The sequence below is a fragment of the Perca flavescens genome, chromosome 10 (genome assembly GCF_004354835.1).
Source record: "Perca flavescens isolate YP-PL-M2 chromosome 10, PFLA_1.0, whole genome shotgun sequence".
Lineage (NCBI taxonomy): Eukaryota > Metazoa > Chordata > Actinopteri > Perciformes > Percidae > Perca > Perca flavescens.
The window spans coordinates 1,206,102-1,228,060 of record NC_041340.1 but is presented as its reverse complement, the minus strand read 5'-3'; the positions used below and the strand labels follow the sequence as shown (position 1 = coordinate 1,228,060).

The 21,959-nt window shown below is 40.0% G+C and overlaps 1 protein-coding gene across 1 annotated transcript in view; it reads right to left on the bottom strand.

Annotated features, from left to right (window-relative positions):
* Positions 1-6,769: 6,769 nt before the first annotated feature.
* The window catches only part of LOC114563307 (zinc finger protein 271-like), a 49,564-nt gene continuing 34,374 nt past the window's right edge, over positions 6,770-21,959 (bottom strand). The window contains exons 5-7 of the mRNA XM_028590154.1: positions 19,991-20,048; positions 16,661-16,833; positions 6,770-8,648 (exon numbers count right to left, since the gene is read on the bottom strand). Coding sequence (XP_028445955.1) covers positions 7,527-8,648; positions 16,661-16,833; positions 19,991-20,048 — 1,353 coding nt within the window. The 3' untranslated portion in view covers positions 6,770-7,526. The remainder of the gene's footprint in view (positions 8,649-16,660; positions 16,834-19,990; positions 20,049-21,959) is intronic.

The following is a 21,959-nucleotide window of genomic DNA, read 5'->3' as shown; positions in this document are numbered from 1 at the left end:
AAAAGTCATAGTATAGTATGTCAGAAAACATAAAAAGTCATAGTATAGTATGTTAAAAAACATAAGTCATAGTATAGTATGTCAGAAAACATAAAAAGTCATAGTATAGTATGTTAAAAAACAAAAAGTCATAGTATAGTATGTCAGAAAACATAAAAAGTCATAGTATAGTGTGTCAGAAAACATAAAAAGTCATAGTATAGTATGTCAGAAAACATAAAAAGTCATAGTATAGTATGTTAAAAAACAAAAAGTCATAGTATAGTATGTCAGAAAACATAAAAAGTCATAGTATAGTATGTTAAAAAACAAAAAGTCATAGTATAGTATGTCAAAAAAATTTATAAAAAGTCAGTACAGTATATGTCGAAAAAAGTCAAAATTTAACAGTGTATGTTGAAAAAGGAAAGGTAAGGAAATATGTGGACAGTTTCATAATTTTGGCACACAATGGAACACAAACATTTATAAAAAGTCAGAGCATACTATGTCAAAATGTATAAAAAGTCATAGTATAGTATGTTGAAAAAACGTATAAAAAGTCATAAAAAGTCAGTATAGTTTGTCAAAAAAAGTAGGGCTGTCAAACAATTAATTTTTAAAAATTGTGATTAATCTGAATTTCTATAGTTAATCGCGATAAATCGCATGTTTTATCACATGATTAAATTTCTATTATTTAGCATTTCAGAACAGTTTTTAAGTCCATATGAACAGTGGAAAGCAGTTCTTTCCATTGGATCTGGATTGGGAATCACATGGATGCAAAGAAAGGGACTTTATGAACTGGACTTTAAGGCTACGTTCACACCTCAAGTCTTAAAGCAGATTCAGATTGTTTGCTCAGATCTGATTTTGTGTTTGGTCTGTCCACATGACCTTTTAAATGTGGCCTACATCAGATTCCAGTTTGAACTGTTTGAGGTTTCGAACTGACCTGCATGATCCAAAGACCAATGACATCAGACGCAGCACGCTGCTGCACTAAAGTTAGGGAGGTCACGGAGGAAGTCAGCATTTGGGCTTTGATTTCTAAATGTTTGTGTAATGGCAGCTGAGCAGGTGCTGAGGAGGAGAAGAATGGAGAGAGCTGTTTTAGCCTTTTGTGGGGTTATTTGGGGGTTAAATTCACTCCAGAGGTCTGTGTGACCGGACCACTGATTTGCACATCAGGACGATAACGAGGACATTAAGGGGAATGATTGCACCAGAGCTTAACGGCTGTATTTCCACACTTTGACATTTGATGATTTATGCACCATATTAAATACAGATATTTAGTTACTTACACTGTGTTCTGCAGTTATCTAATGCGAGGGTATCTGATGCTATCCTGTATTCCATGGAGTCGGGCCATCTTCTCCTCCTGGGCTCCTTAGAGGACAATGTGACATACAATATGTTAAATATTAAGAACACATTTTTATTCAAGATTTGAGTTGGAGGTGTTTATGGAACAGTTATCACTCTGTACAAGCACAAATAACTCTGCTGGATTTAATCTTCATGGTAATGTGGATGATACGGAGTGAAAGAATGGGCAGGAGGCATCAATACTAGAAATATATTACGAGTATATATTATATATATATTCCCACATGTACTCTCTGCAGTCTGACTTCAGTTCACCACCTCACCATCTGGGTCACCAATTCTTTATAAACAATGTTTTATAAATCACAACCTTTGCGGGGGAAGTGGCGTACGCACGTTTTCAGCCCCCTTTTGTGCGTACGCCACATTTGTAAATGAGACCCTAGGTCACCTGACCCCCAAAAAATCTGATTGGGGCCACTTTTGCCTGCAGTCTGAACGTAGCCACAGATTTGTATTAGTATTAGTTTATTATTTAATTCATTATTGCACAATTCCTCCAAGTACCTAACTAAAATACTAAAACTCCCTCTCCTTCCCAGAGTTAATAGAGGGTGCAGTAACTCCTAAATAATGTCGACGACTCCCTGAGGTCCAGTGACCACCGCTTCATGAGACAGCGTCTGCAGCAGCTTTCTCCCTGGACTTCAGGCTGGCTGGGTGTAAAACTGCTGGCCCCCCCTCCATGGGAATGTACGAGACGGGTCAGAACATGCCAACCGTAGTACTTCTTTAAGACCCGAGTCTTCTACGATGCTGACAGGTCTGCAGTTAGCTGCCACTCATTTCACAAGAGCTGTAGTCATTTTTTTGGATTTGGTTTCATCAACAGGTCGGCAAGTAGCACTCTCCAAAACAGTGCTTAGCCTGAGCCCACTAGCATCAGCCTGAGTCCCGTTAACTGGACTATGCTTAGCTCGTAGCTGGTAGCACTAGCATCAGCCTGAGTCCCGTTAACTGGACTATGCTTAGCTCGTAGCTGGTAGCACTAGCATCAGCCTGAGTCCCGTTAACTGGACTATGCTTAGCTCGTAGCTGGTAGCACTAGCATCAGCCTGAGTCCCGTTAACTGGACTATGCTTAGCTCGTAGCTGGTAGCACTAGCATCAGCCTGAGTCCCGTTAACTGGACTATACTTAGCTCGTAGCTGGTAGCACTAGCATCAGCCTGAGTCCCGTTAACTGGACTATGCTTAGCTCGTAGCTGGCAGCACTAGCATCAACCTGAGTCCCGTTAACTGGACTATGCTTAGCTCGTAGCTGGTAGCACTAGCATCAGCCTGAGTCCCGTTAACTGGACTATGCTTAGCTCGTAGCTGGCAGCACTAGCATCAGCCTGAGTCCCGTTAACTGGACTATACTTAGCTCGTAGCTGGCAGCACTAGCATCAGCCTGAGTCCAGTTAACTGGACTATGCTTAGCTCGTAGCTGGTAGCACTAGCATCAGCCTGAGTCCCGTTAACTGGACTATGCTTAGCTCGTAGCTGGTAGCACTAGCATCAGCCTGAGTCCCGTTAACTGGACTATGCTTAGCTCGTAGCTGGTAGCACTAGCATCAGCCTGAGTCCCGTTAACTGGACTATGCTTAGCTCGTAGCTGGTAGCACTAGCATCAGCCTGAGTCCCGTTAACTGGACTATGCTTAGCTCGTAGCTGGTAGCACTAGCATCAGCCTGAGTCCCGTTAACTGGACTATGCTTAGCTCGTAGCTGGTAGCACTAGCATCAGCCTGAGTCCCGTTAACTGGACTATGCTTAGCTCGTAGCTGGTAGCACTAGCATCAGCCTGAGTCCGTTAACTGGACTATGCTTAGCTCGTAGCTGGTAGCACTAGCATCAGCCTGAGTCCGTTAACTGGACTATGCTTAGCTCGTAGCTGGTAGCACTAGCATCAGCCTGAGTCCCGTTAACTGGACTATGCTTAGCTCGTAGCTGGTAGCACTAGCATCAGCCTGAGTCCCGTTAACTGGACTATGCTTAGCTCGTAGCTGGTAGCACTAGCATCAACTTGAGTCCCGTTAACTGGACTATGCTTAGCTCGTAGCTGGTAGCACTAGCATCAACCTGAGTCCCGTTAACTGGACTATACTTAGCTCGTAGCTGGTAGCACTAGCATCAGCCTGAGTCCCGTTAACTGGACTATGCTTAGCTCGTAGCTGGTAGCACTAGCATCAGCCTGAGTCCCGTTAACTGGACTATGCTTAGCTCGTAGCTGGTAGCTCAAGCTTGATGTGCTTCGGTGATATTTTAATTCAGCTTTATGCTACGTTTACACGTGGCCGGCTATTTTCATAAACGGACATTTCAACCTCTCCGTTTTCAGAAAAGTGTTTGTTTATATGTACCCGTGGATACATATGCCGTCAAGAGTACTCCAGACCTGTAGGTGGCGGTGTAACGAGAAGCTCAAGCCCACGTTAGCCAATCAGAATCCCGACAATAGCAACAACAGCAACCAATCGCGTCCTCTTTCTCTCTCTCGGCTGCCTAAACCTCCGTCTGTCTCAGTTTTCATGCAAAGGTGCAAACGCAGTTTTCCAAAATCTCCACTTTGGCCGGAGTTTTTAGAAATAATTGTTTTCTATGATTAAAAACAGGTTTTTTGTGTAAATGAGAGGCCAAACCGCAGGAAAATATCTGCTTCTAATCGCAACGCGATTAACGCGTTAATGCTGACAGCCCTAAAAAAAAAGTCACAGTATAGTATGTCAAAAAAGAATTATAAAAAGTCATACAAAAGTCATAAAAGGCTATAGTATGTAAAAGAATGTCATTAAAAATTATAGTATAGTAGTATGTCGAAAAATGTATAAAGTCATAGTATAATGTCGAAAAAAGTCAAGAAAAGTCATATTATAGTATGACAAAATGTTTTATAAAAAGTCAGAGTATAGTATGTAAAAAAAGTCATAAAGTCATAGTAAAGTAAGTCGAAAAAAATCATAAAAAGTCATAGTGTAACGTGGTGCAGTTTGTTCAAGTTCTCTCATTTAAGGTGGTTTATTAAAGCCAGAATAATATTACCCTGTAAAGCCTGACACACACATAATTGCCAGAAAATTCTGGCAACTTTTTGCTCTCAACAATGTTAATTTTAGGTACATAAACAGATTTTGCCCATAACATACTGAAAATATGGAACATTTCAGGCAGTTTTTGTCTTTGTTTTTTTTTAAATAAATCTTTTTACTGCCTTTTGTGGCGATGTAAAAACCTGGTCTGAGCTTCCACAGCTGATCTTCCTTTACATCATCAGACACACTGAGGTTGTCCTGAAAGTCAATCAGTGTCAGACATCTCGAGACAGGACATCCCAACCTGCAGGTCTTTGTCTCCATGTCCCAGTAGGCTCTAACTGGACAGCTGTACTGACCCCATATGGTGGTTTTTCAAAGACAGGTTGAGAAATTGGTCATTATAATTTATTTATATTTGCAAATATAGCAGTATCACAATTTCACAAAGGCACAGCAGCTCGATGTGGAAATGTCTCTTTGACGATATATCTTCTTATATCTTCAGAGAGGAACACACGCTCTTGTCTAAGCATGACTCGGCATTTCTTAAAATCAATCAAGACATAGTAGACATTCAGGAGCCCCTTCACCTCTTCCCCTTCCTGTACCCCAAGGTTACACACCCCTTTATCTCAACTGTCTGAGGAGAAGGCTCAGCTACCCAGGGAGAAATGAATGTACCGGGGGAGATTAGGGGGACCTTGTAGCCTCTATCTCTTCAGACAAACAGTGCTTTCACATTATGCTCCAGACTTTGTGGCTCCTACTTCAACATGTGAGAATCAGAAAACATCACTTTCAGCATTGTGAGAGAAAGTAAAACAGAAATAAGACAAGAATATGAAAAAAATCAAGTTAAAATGTAATTTTCCCATTATAATATACATAGACATGTCAGAACCTACTCTCTCTCTCTGGTTGGGTTTACTGACTTGGCCGTTTTTCGTACATTGTACAGGTTTGTTTGTTCTGCAGTTTCCTGTAACATTTCGTTCATAACGTTTGAAATACATGTAAGGTGTCCAGTCATACCTGTCCTCTGTGTCTTCCTCAACACAGCCAACCAACTCGACAGATGGATCTTCATTTTGTATTTTTCTCCATCTCTGTTCTTTCCTTTTTGCATTGCCCTTCAAAAGTCATAGTATAGTATGTCGAAAAATGTCATAAAAAGTCATAGTATAGCAGGGGTGTCAAACTCAACTTCACACTGAAAAAAAAGAATCACATCTAGGGCCAGACATGTTAAATTTTATTGACATGCTTTATTTAATCAAAATAAGTCACATCTTTTATTGTATTATTGCATGTTTCATATAGTCTACTCACTTACATCTTGGTTGACATGAAGCCCCAAATGTAACTTAGCCATCAAAGAAAAAAGCAACACAAAAACATCTGGAAAAAATAAACGACAAAAGCATCTGAAAAAGTGGCAAAAATGCTGAAAAAAAGAGCCACAAGCGTTGGCAAAAGTGACAAAAACTACAGCTAAAGCAACATGTCGAAAAATGTCATAAAAAGTCACAGTATAGTATGTCAAAACAAAGTCCAAAAATTCATATAGTATGTTGTAAAGATTTCATAAAACGTTATAGTATGGTATGTTGAAATAAAAAAAGTCATAGTACAGTATGTCGAAAAAAGTAAAAAAAAAGTCATAGTATAGTATGCCGAAATGTTTTATAAAATGTCATAGTGTAGGGACGCGGTCCAGTTTGTTCAGTTAGGACAGAAGACAAACAACTTCTCTCATTTAAGGTGGTTTATTAAAGTTGGAATAATAATAATAATAATAATAATAATAATAATAATAATAATAATAATAATAGAAACTTGTATACAAGGAATCTTCCGGTTTGAGAAGCCACAGTCAGCAGAGCACTGTTACTGTCTCTCCTCACCCCAAAAAGAATGCAGTTCAAAAGTCAAAGCTGAATATATGTAAATGTGCAGGCTATTGTGATTGGTTAATACTAAGGCAGGAGGCAACCATGGTTTAAACTTTGGCGTTTCCTGATTGGTGCACTGGCTGGTCCCAGCTTCTTGGCACTTCATCCATCCAATGGTAGAGGACAACACCCTGAAAAGAGATTTCCTGCTGTCCCGATGTCAAAAAAACATAAAAAGTCATAGTATAGTATGTCAAAAAAACATCACAAAAGTCATAGCATATGAAAAAAAAATGTATACAAAGTATAGTATGTCAAAAAAGTCATAGTATATAATGTTGAAAAAAGTCAAATAATTCATAAATAAATCTAATAATTCGAAAAAGGTCATAAAAAGTCAAAATATAATATGTCGAAATAAAAACAAAAAAAATCATATAGTGGGTCGAAAAAAATAAAAGACCAAAAAGTTATAATATAGGTCAAAAAAGTCAAAAATAGTCATAGTATAGTATATCGAAAATAGTAATTTAGTCATAGTATAGTATGTCGAAAAGTATTCATGTTTGCGAGGTAATATCAAGTGTTCAGATTACAGTGAGTCTACATTACTACTCTTCAAATTACCTCACACGTATGAACCAACATGACCAGCTTCAACAAAATAAGAGGAAAAAATAAAACATAAACCCAACTCACAATATTCTCCAACAAAACACATGAATACATTAAGTAATAAAGTAAAATATAAATGATAAGTCATATATTCAAAAAAAAAATCATCTCTTGATAATATAACATTCAGTTACATGACACAAGATATAAATGTTTTAAAAACAGGTAAAATATGATCAACTTAATCAGTGACCAGAAAGAGGATATTAGGATAAAATGAGACTAAAACTGGTAAATCATTTTCTTCTACAAGCTTCAACCATGAATATCTCATCATCTGATTCCTTGGAAAACAACTGTTATGTTACACTCATCGTGGTTTTCACTGCGCTGATTTTCACTTGTCATCTTTACATGCTCTTTTTGACCCAATGTTATGTTCTCTGACAAATTCCACACTTTGTTCTTCTTCCATATTTATCATCAGGTTAGTGCCTGCAAGTGGTCCTGGACCTCGGCTACTTTGGGCTCGGGACTGCTCTCTTTTGTTATCTGGGTAGTAAACAGCGTCTTGACTCACGCTATTTGTTCCCTCTCTCCTCTCTAACAACAGCTTGGCTTTAGAACATGTTCAAGAGGAGGCAGTGTGAATGAGTTGGTGGGTTTTAAGGCTACTACTCTGAGAAAAGGTTTTCCCACATTGTTCACACCAGAACGGCTTCTCTCCATTGTGAACACGTCGGTGGGCCTTTAAGTGAGGTAACTCTGAGAAAGCTACCCCACATTGTTCACAGCTGTATGGTTTATCTCCAGTGTGAATGCGTTGGTGGACTTTAAGTTTACCGGATGTTGTGAAAGCTGACCCACATTGTTCACAGCTGTATGGTTTATCTCCAGTGTGAATTCGTTGATGGGCTTTAAGATTACCGGACGTCGTGAAAGCTGCTCCGCATTGTTCACAGCTGTAAGGTTTATCTCCAGTGTGAATGCGTCGGTGGACCTTTAAGTGAGATAACTGTGAGAAAGCTGCCCCACATTGTTCACAGCTGTACGGCTTTTCTCCAGTGTGAACACGTCGGTGGGCCTTTAAGTTAGACAACTGTGAGAAATCTGCCCCACATTGGTCACAGCTGTACGGCTTCTCTCCAGTGTGAATGCGTTGGTGGGATTTAAGTTTAACCGACGTTATGAATGCTTCCCCGCATTGTTCACAGCTGAACGGCTTCTCTCCAGTGTGTATGAGTTGATGAATTTTGAGCGCACCTAACTGTGTGAAAGCTTCCCGGCATTGGATACAGCTGTATGGTTTCTCTCCAGTGTGAATGAGTTGATGAGTTTTGAGTGCACCTAACTGTGTAAAAGCTGTCCCGCAATGTGCACAGCTGTAAGGTTTCTCTCCAGTGTGAATGCGTTGATGGACTTTAAGATTACCTGACGTTGTGAATGCTGCCCCGCATTGGTCACAGCTGTATGGTTTATCTCCAGTGTGAATGACTTGGTGGACGTTAAAGTGACCACGGTGAGAAAAAGTTTTCCCACATTGTTCACAGCAGAACGGCTTCTCTCCAGTGTGAATGAGTTGATGACTTCTGAGCAAACTTAACTGCGTGAAAGCTGCCCCACATTGTCCACAGCTGTGACGTTTATCTCCAGTGTGAACTCTCTGATGAATCTTTAAATTTCTAGATGTTGTGAAGGACTTGCCACAGTCCTGACAGCTGTGATGTCCGAGTCCCCCTCTTCCTCTCCGTTTCTATAGAAACAGACAGAGAGTTAGATGCAATGGTCGAACGATACACAAGCAAACATACTTACACAATACTAAGATGTTTACATATGCTAACATGCCAATCCAAATAACAAATGCTTATATATACTAACATACTAACCTATGTAAACACATGCACCTTTACAACAACTTGTTGATATTCTAAAACATCATATTTAAAGAGTCATCAGTTGTAATTATATTATGTCAATGTATTATTTGACAAACCTCTAAAAAAGTGTTTTTGAGGAAATAAATCCTTCAAAGCTGCCTGGTCAGTTTGTTTTGGAACGTAAAGGGTTAAATGAATTGTCCACCTGCTGCCTCTGCTGTTGCTAGGAAGAAGATGTTATGTTTTCAGCTCTGTGATTGGTGGTCCAGCTATACATCTACAGAGGGAGAGTTATTTCAAATGAGTCAAATTGACCAATCAAATCTTCACTCTAAAAGGGCGGGGTTTGGTATTGCTAGCTTTATGATGAAGTTCTGCCCGCTGTGGGTACAAGCTAGCACCTCCGTTAAACTAGGCTAGCTAACGTTAGCCAGCCTGCTGGTTGATGATGGAAGCCTGGAGTAACGTTATCGCTGCTATGGAGGACCAAAGCTATGAGGAGGAGGTTGCTAATTTATATTCCATGCGGTTTTAAGATTAACTTTTAATGAAAAAGTAGACAAAAGTTGTAGTTGATGAAACAACGGTGAAGTGGGGTGCCCACTCGATAAATCCAGTGAAGTCAACAGGTCTGAATCATGCAGCTCTGGCCTCAGTTGAAGACATTTGAGGGGAGCGACTTCTATGCTAGCCACATAAGGAGCAGGACGTAAGTCCTGCCAAGTGCGGTGGCTGCAATATACCGTCATTATATATCGTTTAAAGACATTCCACATCTGGTGACCCAGTGACCACTAGGAAAGACTAGCTGGCAACCACAGAAGAGTGGTGAAAGTGGGGAGAGACAGCTGGCATCTAAGGCATGGCAAGCCAAAGCACTTCCTCCGTGAGGAGGAACCCAACTCAAGACGCTATAGAAAAGCACCAACTCCAGACTTCCCCCCAGCTGAGGAAATGGCCCTTGTCTTAAAACCAGGAAGGCCTGTGATGGAAGGGATCCATGGTGGGGCAGCTACTGACTCTGTTCCACCTGCAGAAACTGCCCTCTTCATACAAGGTACATTTTCCAGTACTGCACATCAAAACCAATCAACCTGTTATATGGGTATATGTGGATTGTCTGACCTTGTTTGGCCTTGCAGTGTCCGGCGACACAGTCACTCTCCTGCCACCAGATGATGATACAGTGAGTATTGTTTATTAAAAGCATATGGCTTGGCACATCCTGTCAATACAAATACTATTCAATATGGTAGGGGGAAGTGGCTTCTGCAGCATGGGAAGGGGCTTCTGCAGCTGATGAAGAGACACTGTCACTGGAATCTAGAAGGCCGGAGGTATCATGCGGATCTTATGGAAATGCGTATTTAGTCCATAATGGATGAGAAGTTAGTGATATAGCACTCATAGAAAATATATTTGTAACAGGATCCAGATGCAGTACAGCCTGACAGCCAGCCTGGAAACATAGTGATTATTGGCTAAAGGAAATCTAAATTAGGGCTGAAACGATAATGGAATAATTTGATTACAAAAAAGCTTTGAGGCAAATTCTCTGCCTCTACAATTTACGACATGGCGAGATGTAATCTGGCTGAGAAGCATAACTTTTCAGAGGTGGAGATTGAAACCCTGATATCTCAGGTTCATTTCAACAGTGTTGCTGTAGTAAATCGGACTCCAGCTGAAGTTTATTTAATTTATACATCCCTGACATATGTATGCTATAATCCTAATAGTAATATACAGTAGTGTTAATTTTGTCACCTATTTTTAATTTAGTCTTAGTCTTGTACCAAATGTCCTTTTTAGTTTTAGTCATATTTAGTCATTAACTTATGTTTTTTTGTCAAGATTTAGTCGACTCAAAGTCTCGTCATTCTAGTCAAGTTTTAGTCAAAACATTTTAGTCTTTTTTTAAATAACAAATTTCTGCGATTATTTCTGATAACCATTTCAGTCAAATAGTTATAACATTCTGATTTTTTGTACGTAAAATGTGACCAAATATCGAGCCTCTTCCTTATTTCACCAGTAAATTCCTGTTAAACCACTGGATGGGAAAAGGGTATTTTACAATAACTTTGAATGCAGCACGAGGCTGGCAAGGCGAGTTTCAAGTGAACGCAACATCTGTTGTTTTTCAGAAAACGGCAGCTACAGGAATCCTCTACAGTGAAATACAGACAAACTTCTACACCGTTTAGCTGTCAGTATTTTAACCGTGTTTAGTCCAGCTGCTAGCTAACGCTAGGCTAACGTTGCCTGCTGCTAAGTGTAGTGTTAACTAGGGTGACATGCGGCGATGTTTAGGATCATCAGAGAGAAGCGCTGCCGAAATCCCCATTGTTGGTCCGGTAGATAACGGTCGTTAAGGCACCGTGTCGTATCTCATGATGAAAAAGTACGATTATAGATGAAAATGAAGGGAGATTTTATCTTAGTTTTTATTTTATGCAATGCATTTTAGTCTGGTCTTTTTTCATCAAATTAATAATGCATGTTAATTTAGTGTTAGCGTTTTTGGACATTGGTGCAGTCTCGTCATCGTCTCGTCTTAGTCATGGAAAACAAGGTCGTTAACGAACATATCTAGTTTCATCTCGTCTGATGAAATTAACACTACTATACAGGCTTATATTGCAATCCCTTAGGCCTACATGGTGTATATTTAAATAAAAACATTAGCAGAGTTTATGCAGTGGCTTTTATTTTACTCGTGTTTTTTTTCACGAGTCAGAGCCAGGCAACAGCTGTGAGGAAGAGCGCGTGGTCCCTCTCCCTTACAACAACGCTTCTGGAAGGACGGCACACATCTGCCAATGTTGAGGACTGGCTGAAGGACACTACTGCCAAATTTCACATTCCCTTTGAAAAGGTGAAGACAGTTGCCCAACGACTATGGGGCCAATGTAGTGGCGGCAGCAAGAATTTTGAAAAAGAGGCATGGGTGGACTTCTGTGAGATGTGCAGGGCACACACTGAATTTAGTTGTGCAGAGCACACTTAAAAACAACAAAACCATGGTTAACAGTTTAAGAAGAGCAAACTGGCCTGTACCAAACTTAAAGAAAAGCAGCAACAAATGGGAGTGGCACCACTAATGTTGATTCAAGATGCAAGTACTCGATGGAACAGCACACATCACATGCTATCCAGGCTCCTTGGACAAAGATGGCCTGTGACCACAGCTCTTTCCAATCCTGCTGTCAATCCAAGAGGAAACAGCCCTACCTGGATCTAAAGCCGGAGCAGTGGAACATCACTGAGGAGCTGAATCAGGTCCTTGAACCATTTGAAGGAGCTACAGTTTCTCAGAGGAGAACAATATGTTACACTTGCTGCTCTTCCACAGCTGGTGCAAAACCTTAAAAAGTCAACACTGAAATCAGAATTTGAAACTGCACCAGTAAGGGCATTCCAGGCTGATGTGGCAGAACAACTCACAGAGAGATGGCACAATCTGTTTGTATTTCAACCTGAAGCTCCTAACACAGTCCTCTTGGCTGCTGCCTTTGGACCCCAGTAGGGCTGTCAACGAATATTCTAAATTCAAATATATATTCGAATAGTTAAAAAAAACGAATTTCGAAGGTGAAAATGAATATTCAAATTTAAAAAAATAAATTAAAAAAAGTGGAAAAAAAACGCTGGCGGTAGCAGAGTCTGTCTGGCTGTCTGTTTCGCTAGCGCGCCTGAAAGCCATTACATACCGGACGCAGCCCAGCTGGCCCGTACAAATGTGACATCATGAGATCGCCGTGACTATTTATAGCTGCGCTGGTGGTGGAGACACTAGCTGCAGTCTTCTCCTGAACAGAGGTGGCGCTAATGAGCAAAGGCTACCGACGTTGCTCTTTCTACGGACTAGAAGAAGAAGAAAAAGGTAAACAACGGCGGAACTGGCAGCAGGGTTGACCTCAATGCTTCGTGTCAGTACCCGATCCGTTCCAACTGCACAATCCGTTCTGCGCATGCGCAAGATGTTCGCGCATGCGCTGTGGTACGATGATTTACGACTCTACCCGATCTGTTCCCACACTAGCCTCCACCGGGAAGCTAACGTTAGTTTAGCTAATAGCTAATTCGGGCGGACCGCTAGGTGATTATAGCGGTCTGCCGTTAGCCTCCACTGGGAACCTAACGTTACTTTAGCTAACAGTTCATTTGGCTAACCGCTAGCTGATTGTAGCGGTCTGCCATCCGTCAGCCTCCACAGTTAAGCTAACGTTAGTTTAGCTAACAACTAATTCGGCTAACCGGTAGCTGAGACAGCACGCAAACTTTTAAAAGACCCTCAAAATAAAACTACTAATAAAACATATATAACAGCTGTTACGTCAGTTCTACTTTACTTGTGCTCATTTAAAATACAATCACTCAATACTTGTCTTTATTGTTACTGTAAAGTCTTAATGTAGCTGTAGCCTGCTTTTCCCGTTATGTTTGACTTAACGTTATTTCAGACTGAATCTAGCTGTCCGTTCTGCCTGCACGATCCGTTCTGCGCATACGTTATTTGTCGGCTAGCGGTTAGCCGAATTAGCTGTTAGCTAAACTAACATTAGCTTGGGTGGAGGCTAGCGTGGAACAGATTGGGCAGGTCGTAAAACAGTATTATCATCTGCGCATGCGTGAACATCTTGCGCATGCGCAGAACGGATTGTGCAGGTGGAACGGATCGGATACTGACACCCCGATGTGATTCACTGACTTACTTCGTCGGATGGAGCCTCTCATTCACCATAAAAGAACTCATCTTAACCCGGTGAGTTCACCAGAGAGACCTGCAGTCACTCTGAGAGTCCTGGCATCACGTTGTTGGCGAACTCATTCAGGCTCCCGTTTCCACTTTGTCGCGCGCCGCTGAAAAAAAGAGCTGTGCCCGACCTCGGCTCGGCCGGATATGACATCATTTTGACGTCACGATGTCGCGCTCCACCTTGGATGCATGCGCAACCAGATGTTCGAATATTCGTTGTTATTTTAGAGGGAATATTCAAACGTCATTTTTGAGCAATTTTGACAGCCCTAGACCCCAGGTTCAGAAAACTGAAGTTCTTGCCTGCTGAAGAAGTTTTTAAGGTCCAAAATACCATTCAAACCATGAAGGGAAACAAGACTGGGGGGTGAGAGGGGAAATGAAGCCACCATCAGCACATTAGAAACCCCCCAGCTACACATACCAAGGGTGGATCATGCCTCAGTATTCTGGGATCCTCATTATCAGACTCCAGCACCAGTGATGAAGAGGATGAGAATTGCTTCAATACATTATTTTGTATTATTAATACATATTTCATTAATATAGGCAAATAAACAGTGACGTGAAAAAAAAGCCTGCGAGACCATGGTTAAATTGTGATTGGTCAATCATAATCTACAGTTATTGTAGGCCTACATGATTAATAAACAGAAACAATGATTGACTCATCTCTCAGTAACATAGCAACAGTCCCTCCAGGATTTTGCAGCCTTTTTTTGAGATTGTTGCAGCCCAAAATACCTGATATTGCTGGAGCTTTTGCAAAAAATTGCAACAGAAGTTGCCTTTTGTATTTTTGTTGCAATGAAGTTGCGAGAGACAGTGAAAGTTGCTATTTGGTATAGTTCTTTGAAAAAAAAAAAAAAAAAAAAGGAAACTTATTTTGGAGAGAATACAATTACTCTGGGCTGAGTTGTCCTAGTAACCTTTCCAAAAAGGCTCAGGATGCTGCAAATGTTGGTATAATATGAAAATGGCAGGTGGATTTAAGACAAAAAATAATAATTTATTGAATGAATAAATGTGAACATTTCTGTCAGTGGCGTTTTGCATTGTTAGTTTATTTCCTAACCTGGCCTGGGACACCCATTCATATGGTTTGATAAAAGACTTTAACTTATTTATCATTTCACTTAAAATAACAAGTGTAGCTGTCCTCAATTTAGTTCATCCTGTTCGTCTCATCTCCGGTGCCCTTTTGGGGCCATTTTCGGCTGAAAATTTTCAGTGGCCGAATATTCAGTGCATCCCTAATCTGTATAGCACATTATTCAGATAAAAACATTAAAAGACAAGAAAAAAAATTGATAGCGCAGCATAAGAATTTAAATAACTGAGAGATAAAATACACAAATAAAAGTTACAGCGCAGTATAAGAAATTAAACATTAAAGAGCAGTTATCGAGTGTCATACAGTGTCATCAATGCAACTTCAGTCTAACAAATGAACAGTTATTTAAAGATAGTCAACATCAAAAAGATAGGTCTTTAGCTTTGATTTAAAAGAACTGAGAGTTGCTGCAGACCTGCAGGTTTCTGGGAGTTTGTTCCAGATATGTGGAGCATAAAAACTGAACGCTGCTTCCCCCTGTTTAGTCCTGACTCTGGGGACAACAAGTAGACCTGTCCCAGACCACCTGAGAGGCCTGGGGGGGTTATAGTGTGGTAGCAGATCAGAAATGTATTTTGGCCCTGAACCGTTTAGTGATTTATAAACCAGCAAAAGTATTTAGAAATCAATTCTTTGAATCAACATGGAGGAAACACTGGAATTCACAAACTGTCAGATATCTGTACACACGACATCTGAAGAAACACAGATCACTGTCAGCAAAGGTAGTCTCCAGGATCTGGACCTTGGTATGGAAATTTAGAAAAACAAAAACACTGAGGAAACTGGATCTGGAGATACAGAAACTAGAAAGATTAGTAAGTGACTTCAATACACACTGTAAAACAATGTTAATGTTTTTTTTCCTCTCTCCCCAGCTCCAAGCTGACAAGTCCCAGCGCCAAAATAAGATTAAGAAGCATCGTGCCGTTCCCCGTGTGATCAATGTACACTACACTATATGGGCCACTAGGCTTGCACAATTCGGACGATATTTTAGCTTAGAATTTATATCACAATTCTCTGCCACAATTTTTTTCTCACGAAGTGTAGCCTAATGTTTATTGCACACATGAACCATGACAAAACAAATTGCTTTCAATAAATTGATTGAAGGACAAAAAAAAAGTAATTTAATAATTAAATCGTGAACAGGGATGAATCGAGATCGCGATTTTATAACGATTTATCGTGCAGACCTATGTCCCACTCAATCTCCGGTGCCAGGGCAACCATTTCTAACTAACTATCTAAACCACTGCAATAGAAGGATTTAAATCTAACTTGTGACAGCAATAAGGACATGTAATGCATGTTAATAAAAATAAATCAGAACACAACGGAATAACTGTTAAACACCTTTATTTCGGATCAGAGCGACAACTGATTTAACACATACGACTCCAGGATTAATCTTAGCCTGGCTGTTAGCCTGCTCTCATGTCCCTGGCTGGCTGGAGCTCTGAGAAGACAGCCACTGGTATACAATCACTTTATTTTTACTTTCATCAAACGTCCCTATTTCACCAATATGTACAATACTACTAAAGATATTCCTTATGTCGTCTACTTCGGTATATTAGTCAAGCATTGTCATAACTCTCTTCATAGCGCTGTGTTCAAAAAGCAGAACATTTCCTTTACATCCTTCACAATAAAAGCCCCTGGTTACTTTGTTACCTACATGCTTTTATTTTGAAGAGGAAACCTGGAGGAAATGTAGCTCTTCATCAGCAGTAACTTAACAAGAGTCCTCTAAACGGAGCCCAAATGTAAACCAAAGCAGATATCAACTAGAAACTAAACTAAGCCCAGAGATTCAGTTAGAAGCTCCAAACGGACTGAGAGCTGAACACAGCGAGACTTTTAAAAACCTCTTTGGACGCCTCTGGCCCCTTTTCACCCAGAGAGAAGCATGTGTGCTAATGGCCACAGAGCCCCCCCATGTTGTTTCCATGAGAGTCGGCCATCTTGTGTCTTTAGTGTGCTTGTTGTGTCCTAACACTGACCTGAACACCGCTGCTATCAGAGGCCGAGCCTGCTGCTGCTCTTCTGGGGACCTTGTTGCTCCGCTGCTCCGGCTTCTGCTGCTCCTCCTCCATTCCGCTCTTGTTCTGGTCCTGGTCCTGGTCCTGGTCCTGGTCTCGGAGATCCAGCAGCTCTCCACCGGGACTGCTGCTGACTCACTCCGGGTTCCAGACTGACATGGCTGCAGCCTGGAGCCTTTTCAAAGTAAAAGCTCGAGTCTGAGCTTCGACTTTTCAAAGTAAAAGCTCGCGTCTGGTCCGCTATGTGTCCTTCCTACTTTTGGGTGTTTTGGGTGTTTTTTTTTAACTAAACAGTAACGGCAATCATACAAATGAATAAAATACTTTAAAAAAGTATCTGTCTCTAAGATAAATGCAGACTATTATGCTAATTAATAAAATACTTAAAAATATAGTTGGTGTCTTGGGTGTTTTTTAACTAAACAGTAAGATAAATGCAGAATATCATGCTAATGAATAGAATACTTGGAATAAAAAAAATTGCAGAATTAGGCTACTATATTATAGTGTATATTTTAATATACACTATTTTAAGTTGTCATAACTTATAGTTTGTACAGAATTGTGTTCATTGTCTTTTGAAAATGTTGGAGGTGGAGATTGTGCAACTTAAATTGTAATTACACTAGTTAAATAACTGGATTCTCTTAAGAGGGTTTTTCAAATGTTCTAATGAAGGATTTGTGAAATTGAGAAATATAATTTTTTCTTTCACTTATGTTGTTGTACTAAAATAAATAGGGGAGAACCGGGAAAAATGAAACAGTTTTTAATTAAACGTGATTTACAAAGACATCATAAAACACTGAAAGCTAACATTTAGTCACTAGCAACCTAAATCTGTCCTCTGTCAAATACAGTTGCATTTTCAGCTCTGACTGAAACCATTCGGGAGTAATTTAAGCAGTAGTCTGACGTGTGTTTTGTTTCATTTGTCCCTCCTGGCCTGGATGAATGAAACAGGCATGGGGGGGGATGAATGAAACATCCAGTTTAAGCAGTTTATGTACACTTTCCACAACTTCAATATTTAGCAACATATCATGAATGGTACATCAGATAGGTGTTATTTCAGATAGATTGCTGTAGGGCTATACGTCTTGGTGAATGTCTGTTAACTCATTGCCGTCATCGTGAAGCGCGGAAATATCATGCACTATGCCATTTATATAGCTAGAATAATACATGTTTCCAATTATATACTGTTTCTATAGTACAAAATGTTATTTCACTCTGTTCTGATGTGGGTCAGGCCACCGCACATCCAAATAAGTGCCCTTCATGACCCACAGCCCGTCAGTCTCCATAGGATAACATGGGAAAACTCGACCCCCTACCTGATAGCCCCAAATATATTTACATCTTTTCTAAAACCACTTTTCCATGTCTCACCTGCATAAAATATAGTATAAACACAGATTTGTGTGCAATTACTTAGAATACACTGGGTTTACTGCCTGGTCGGGACGAATGAAACAGCTGTTTTGATTCCATTGGAATTCTATCGTTTAGAATCGTTTGGATTATTTGGTTTCTAATCTGATCATCGGTTCCAAATTTAACATGCGCAAGTTTGGGTTTCCGTAGCAACCAGGCGCTTGTTGTGTTGCAGCCATGGAGCACAGTAAGCAGTGCTCTAGTCTGGCTTTATTTTACGTTGAAAAAGCCCCGTCAAACTGCAACCCACCTTTTGAATCAAAATATAACTTTCCTCTTATTTGTGAAATAAGCATGTGACCCGTTTCAACTCCACCCTCAAAGAATCAGAATCAAGAATCAATAAGAACCGGAATCAGAAGGAAGAATCGGAATTGGAATCAGAATCGTTAAAATCTAAATGATGCCCGACCCTACTTATCACCATCCTTTTCTTCCATCATTCTTTGGAACTGCACATTACAGTGAGGACAAAGTACATTTAGCAACTTTGCACAGCGCACTCTGCAGGGAGGGTGGTCCAGGTTAGGACTGAATAGCAAGAAGGATTCTGGTGGTGGGTCTAAGGGTCTCTCTGCTGGGTCCCTTTGTCCTTGCATTTCACTATCATGTACCTGAGAAACAGAGAGAGAAAGAGAGAGAGACACACACACACACACACACACACACACACACACGTTTGTGTGAATGTGAAAAACACACAAAACATATGAGAGAGAGAGACATCATGGCTTTCAAACGAGCAAAGTGGCAGTAGGTCAAGGCAAAGAGACTTCAGATACAGTATTAGGGGACCACTAAGGTCTATATAAAAGAGACTTCAGATACAGTATCAGGGGACCACTAAGGTCTATATAAAAGAGACTTCAGATACAGTATTAGGGGACCACTAAGGTCTATATAAAAGAGACTTCAGATACAGTATTAGGGGACCACTATATAAAAGAGACTTCAGATACAGTATTAGGGGACCACTAAGGTCTATATAAAGAGACTTCAGATACAGTATTAGGGGACCACTAAGGTCTATATAAAAAGAGACTTCAGATACAGTATTAGGGGACCACTAAGGTCTATATAAAAGAGACTTCAGATACAGTATTAGGGGACCACTAAGGTCTATATAAAAGAGACTTCAGATACAGTATTAGGGGACCACTAAGGTCTATATAAAAGAGACTTCAGATACAGTATTAGGGGACCACTAAGGTCTATATAAAAGAGACTTCAGATACAGTATTAGGGGACCACTAAGGTCTATATAAAAGCATCCAAAGAGCACCATGTCATTGGACCTTTAACTGAGCAAAATTCTTAAAAAAAACCTCATTTTTGTTAAAGGCTGAAGATGTTTCAGACAGATCAAGCTAAAAAACAGGAGGAGTTTGAAAAAGTAAGTTTTGACAGTAAGTAATTCAGCTTCATTTAAAGAATGCTTGGATGTTGCTCACTTAAAAGTAGTTTGGACCAAGGTGGCCCGGATGTTTGAACTGGATCAATATCTAAATGCCTCATCAAGTATCTGGTGGAATCCACAGTTATGTATTGGTAGATCTCCCCTTTCTGGAAAAGAGAATAGTTACACTGGGGGATCTGGATCTCAGCGACATATTGAAATCCTCTGAGGATGTGGTACAGCAGTTTGGAACCCCCAGGTCTAAACTTTTCAGCTATTAACAACTTTCCATCTGTTACTGGGGATTGTTGGGTGTGTGGACGAACCTTTACAGTAGGGTTCCAAACTCCGCTGGTACTGAGAGCCACGTTAGACCCCTAATTAAACAACAACTGCTTTGCAAAATGAAAATAGTACTAGCGGATGAGGAATGATTAAAACAGTGAATGAGTAGAAACAGACTGCCTGGTTGATCCAGCTGGAGGGGCAGGAGGAGGAAGAGGACCCAGCTCTGCTCTGGAAAATGTTCAAGAGGATGCAGTATGAATACGTTGGAGGACTTTAAGGTTACTACTGTGAGATACACATTGTTAACAGCTGTAAGGTTTCATATTATAGTATGTCAAAAAAAAATCATAGACAGTCACAGTATAGTATGCCAAAAAAAAAAAAAAAAAAAAAAAGTCTTATTATAGTATGTCAAAAAAGTCATAAAAATCCATAGAATAGTATGTCCAAAAACATCATAATTTGTTTTTTCCAGCTCGCAAGTCAACAGAGAGTGCCTAGACCCCCCTGGCTGCAAAATAAATCTGCTGCCACTACGGTGCGTCTAGATTTCTAGGCTAATATACAGTATGTATAGTATTTCAAAAAAAGTCATAAAAAGTCATAGTATAGTATGCCAAAATAAAAGTCATAAAAAAGTCATAGTTGATATCTGGAAATGGATGGAGGAAACTTCACAGATGACTGACTCAGATGTCTTCAGATTAGATGCAGCTTTATTCAGATATATAAACATACACACTCATAGATCAGCTTCTCCCTGAACACTACGTGAACACAGTCCTTTATACAGTTTTGGCCTCACATCTGGAGAACCAGCTGTCAATCATATACCCATAAAAACTTAGGATCCCCCAATTAGGTGGTCTCTGCTGTCGGGTAGACCCCCTCCGAAGGTCACAGGTGAGGATTACATAAGTTGTTATTCAGCTCTCCTTCACATGAAACATAATAATTACACCTGGAGAATATTAGTTCTCATGGTGTCATACCCAGATGTTACCATAACTCTCACCACACAGGACCCCCCCACATCAACAGTCACTCATCAGTTGGCATGTGAGGGTCACATAATAACCTTATGGAATACATTGTATAAGATATCTTTGAAAGCATACAAACCTAATAATCAACCTATCAATAGTATAATATGTAAAAAAAAAAATCATTAAGTCATATTATAATTTGTCGAAAATAGCCATAAAAACTCAGTATGTTGAAAAGATCATTAAAAGTCATAGTATAGTATGTTAAAAAAAAAGTAATAAAAAAGTGAAGTATCTGACCAGTCTCTATATAACTTCTCCAGAAACATCTGGAAAGCGTTATTAGTGGGGCCCCTAGAAATAGGGATGTCCTTGTTGGCTTGGTTCCAAAAGGATGATAGCCATTGGTCAATTATTACTTCCCCACCTTATGTTACACAAAGTTTAGGACATATATACCATGTGTTAACAGCAGAACCTCTGGGTGAGGTCCTCTCCGGGCTCTTCCGAGCTTGTAAATTGATGCTGAATTCTTTGATGTAAATAAACTTTTATAATCAAGGACAGTGTCAGTGGATTCCTCTCCACACAGCATTACATCGATACTACATACACCACAAAACTCATTGTATAATATGTTGAAAATAGTAATAAAAAGTAATAATATAGTATTTTGAAACAAATCAAAAGTCATAGTATGTCGAAAAAAAGTCATTAAGTCATATACTATGTCAAAAAAGTGATTAAAAAAATCATAGTATAGTATTTCAAAAGGTTATAAAAAGTCATAGTATAGTAGCCTGACAAGCCAGACCCACATCCAGATGTTGGGTCTGGAAACTCACCATTGACGGAGCTCAATCCAAGGGGCGGGATAAACGGTTGTCTTGCAAATTCCCTCTGCACCAATAGGATAGCGCTCCAACCAGGCAGAGCAACGAAGAAGGTAGCGAAGCTAGATTGATTAAACTTTTGCCGTATCCGGTCGGCAAAACTCCGAACACATCTTCCTTTTTAAGAATGATTTCTGTGCCATTTTTTATTCTTTCCTCAAAGAAAAGCTTAACTCCAAGAGTTCCAGAAGAACACCGCTGTTCCCAGCAGCAGCCATAAGCCCCGCCCACTGACTCTACACATGATGTGATTGGTCCGA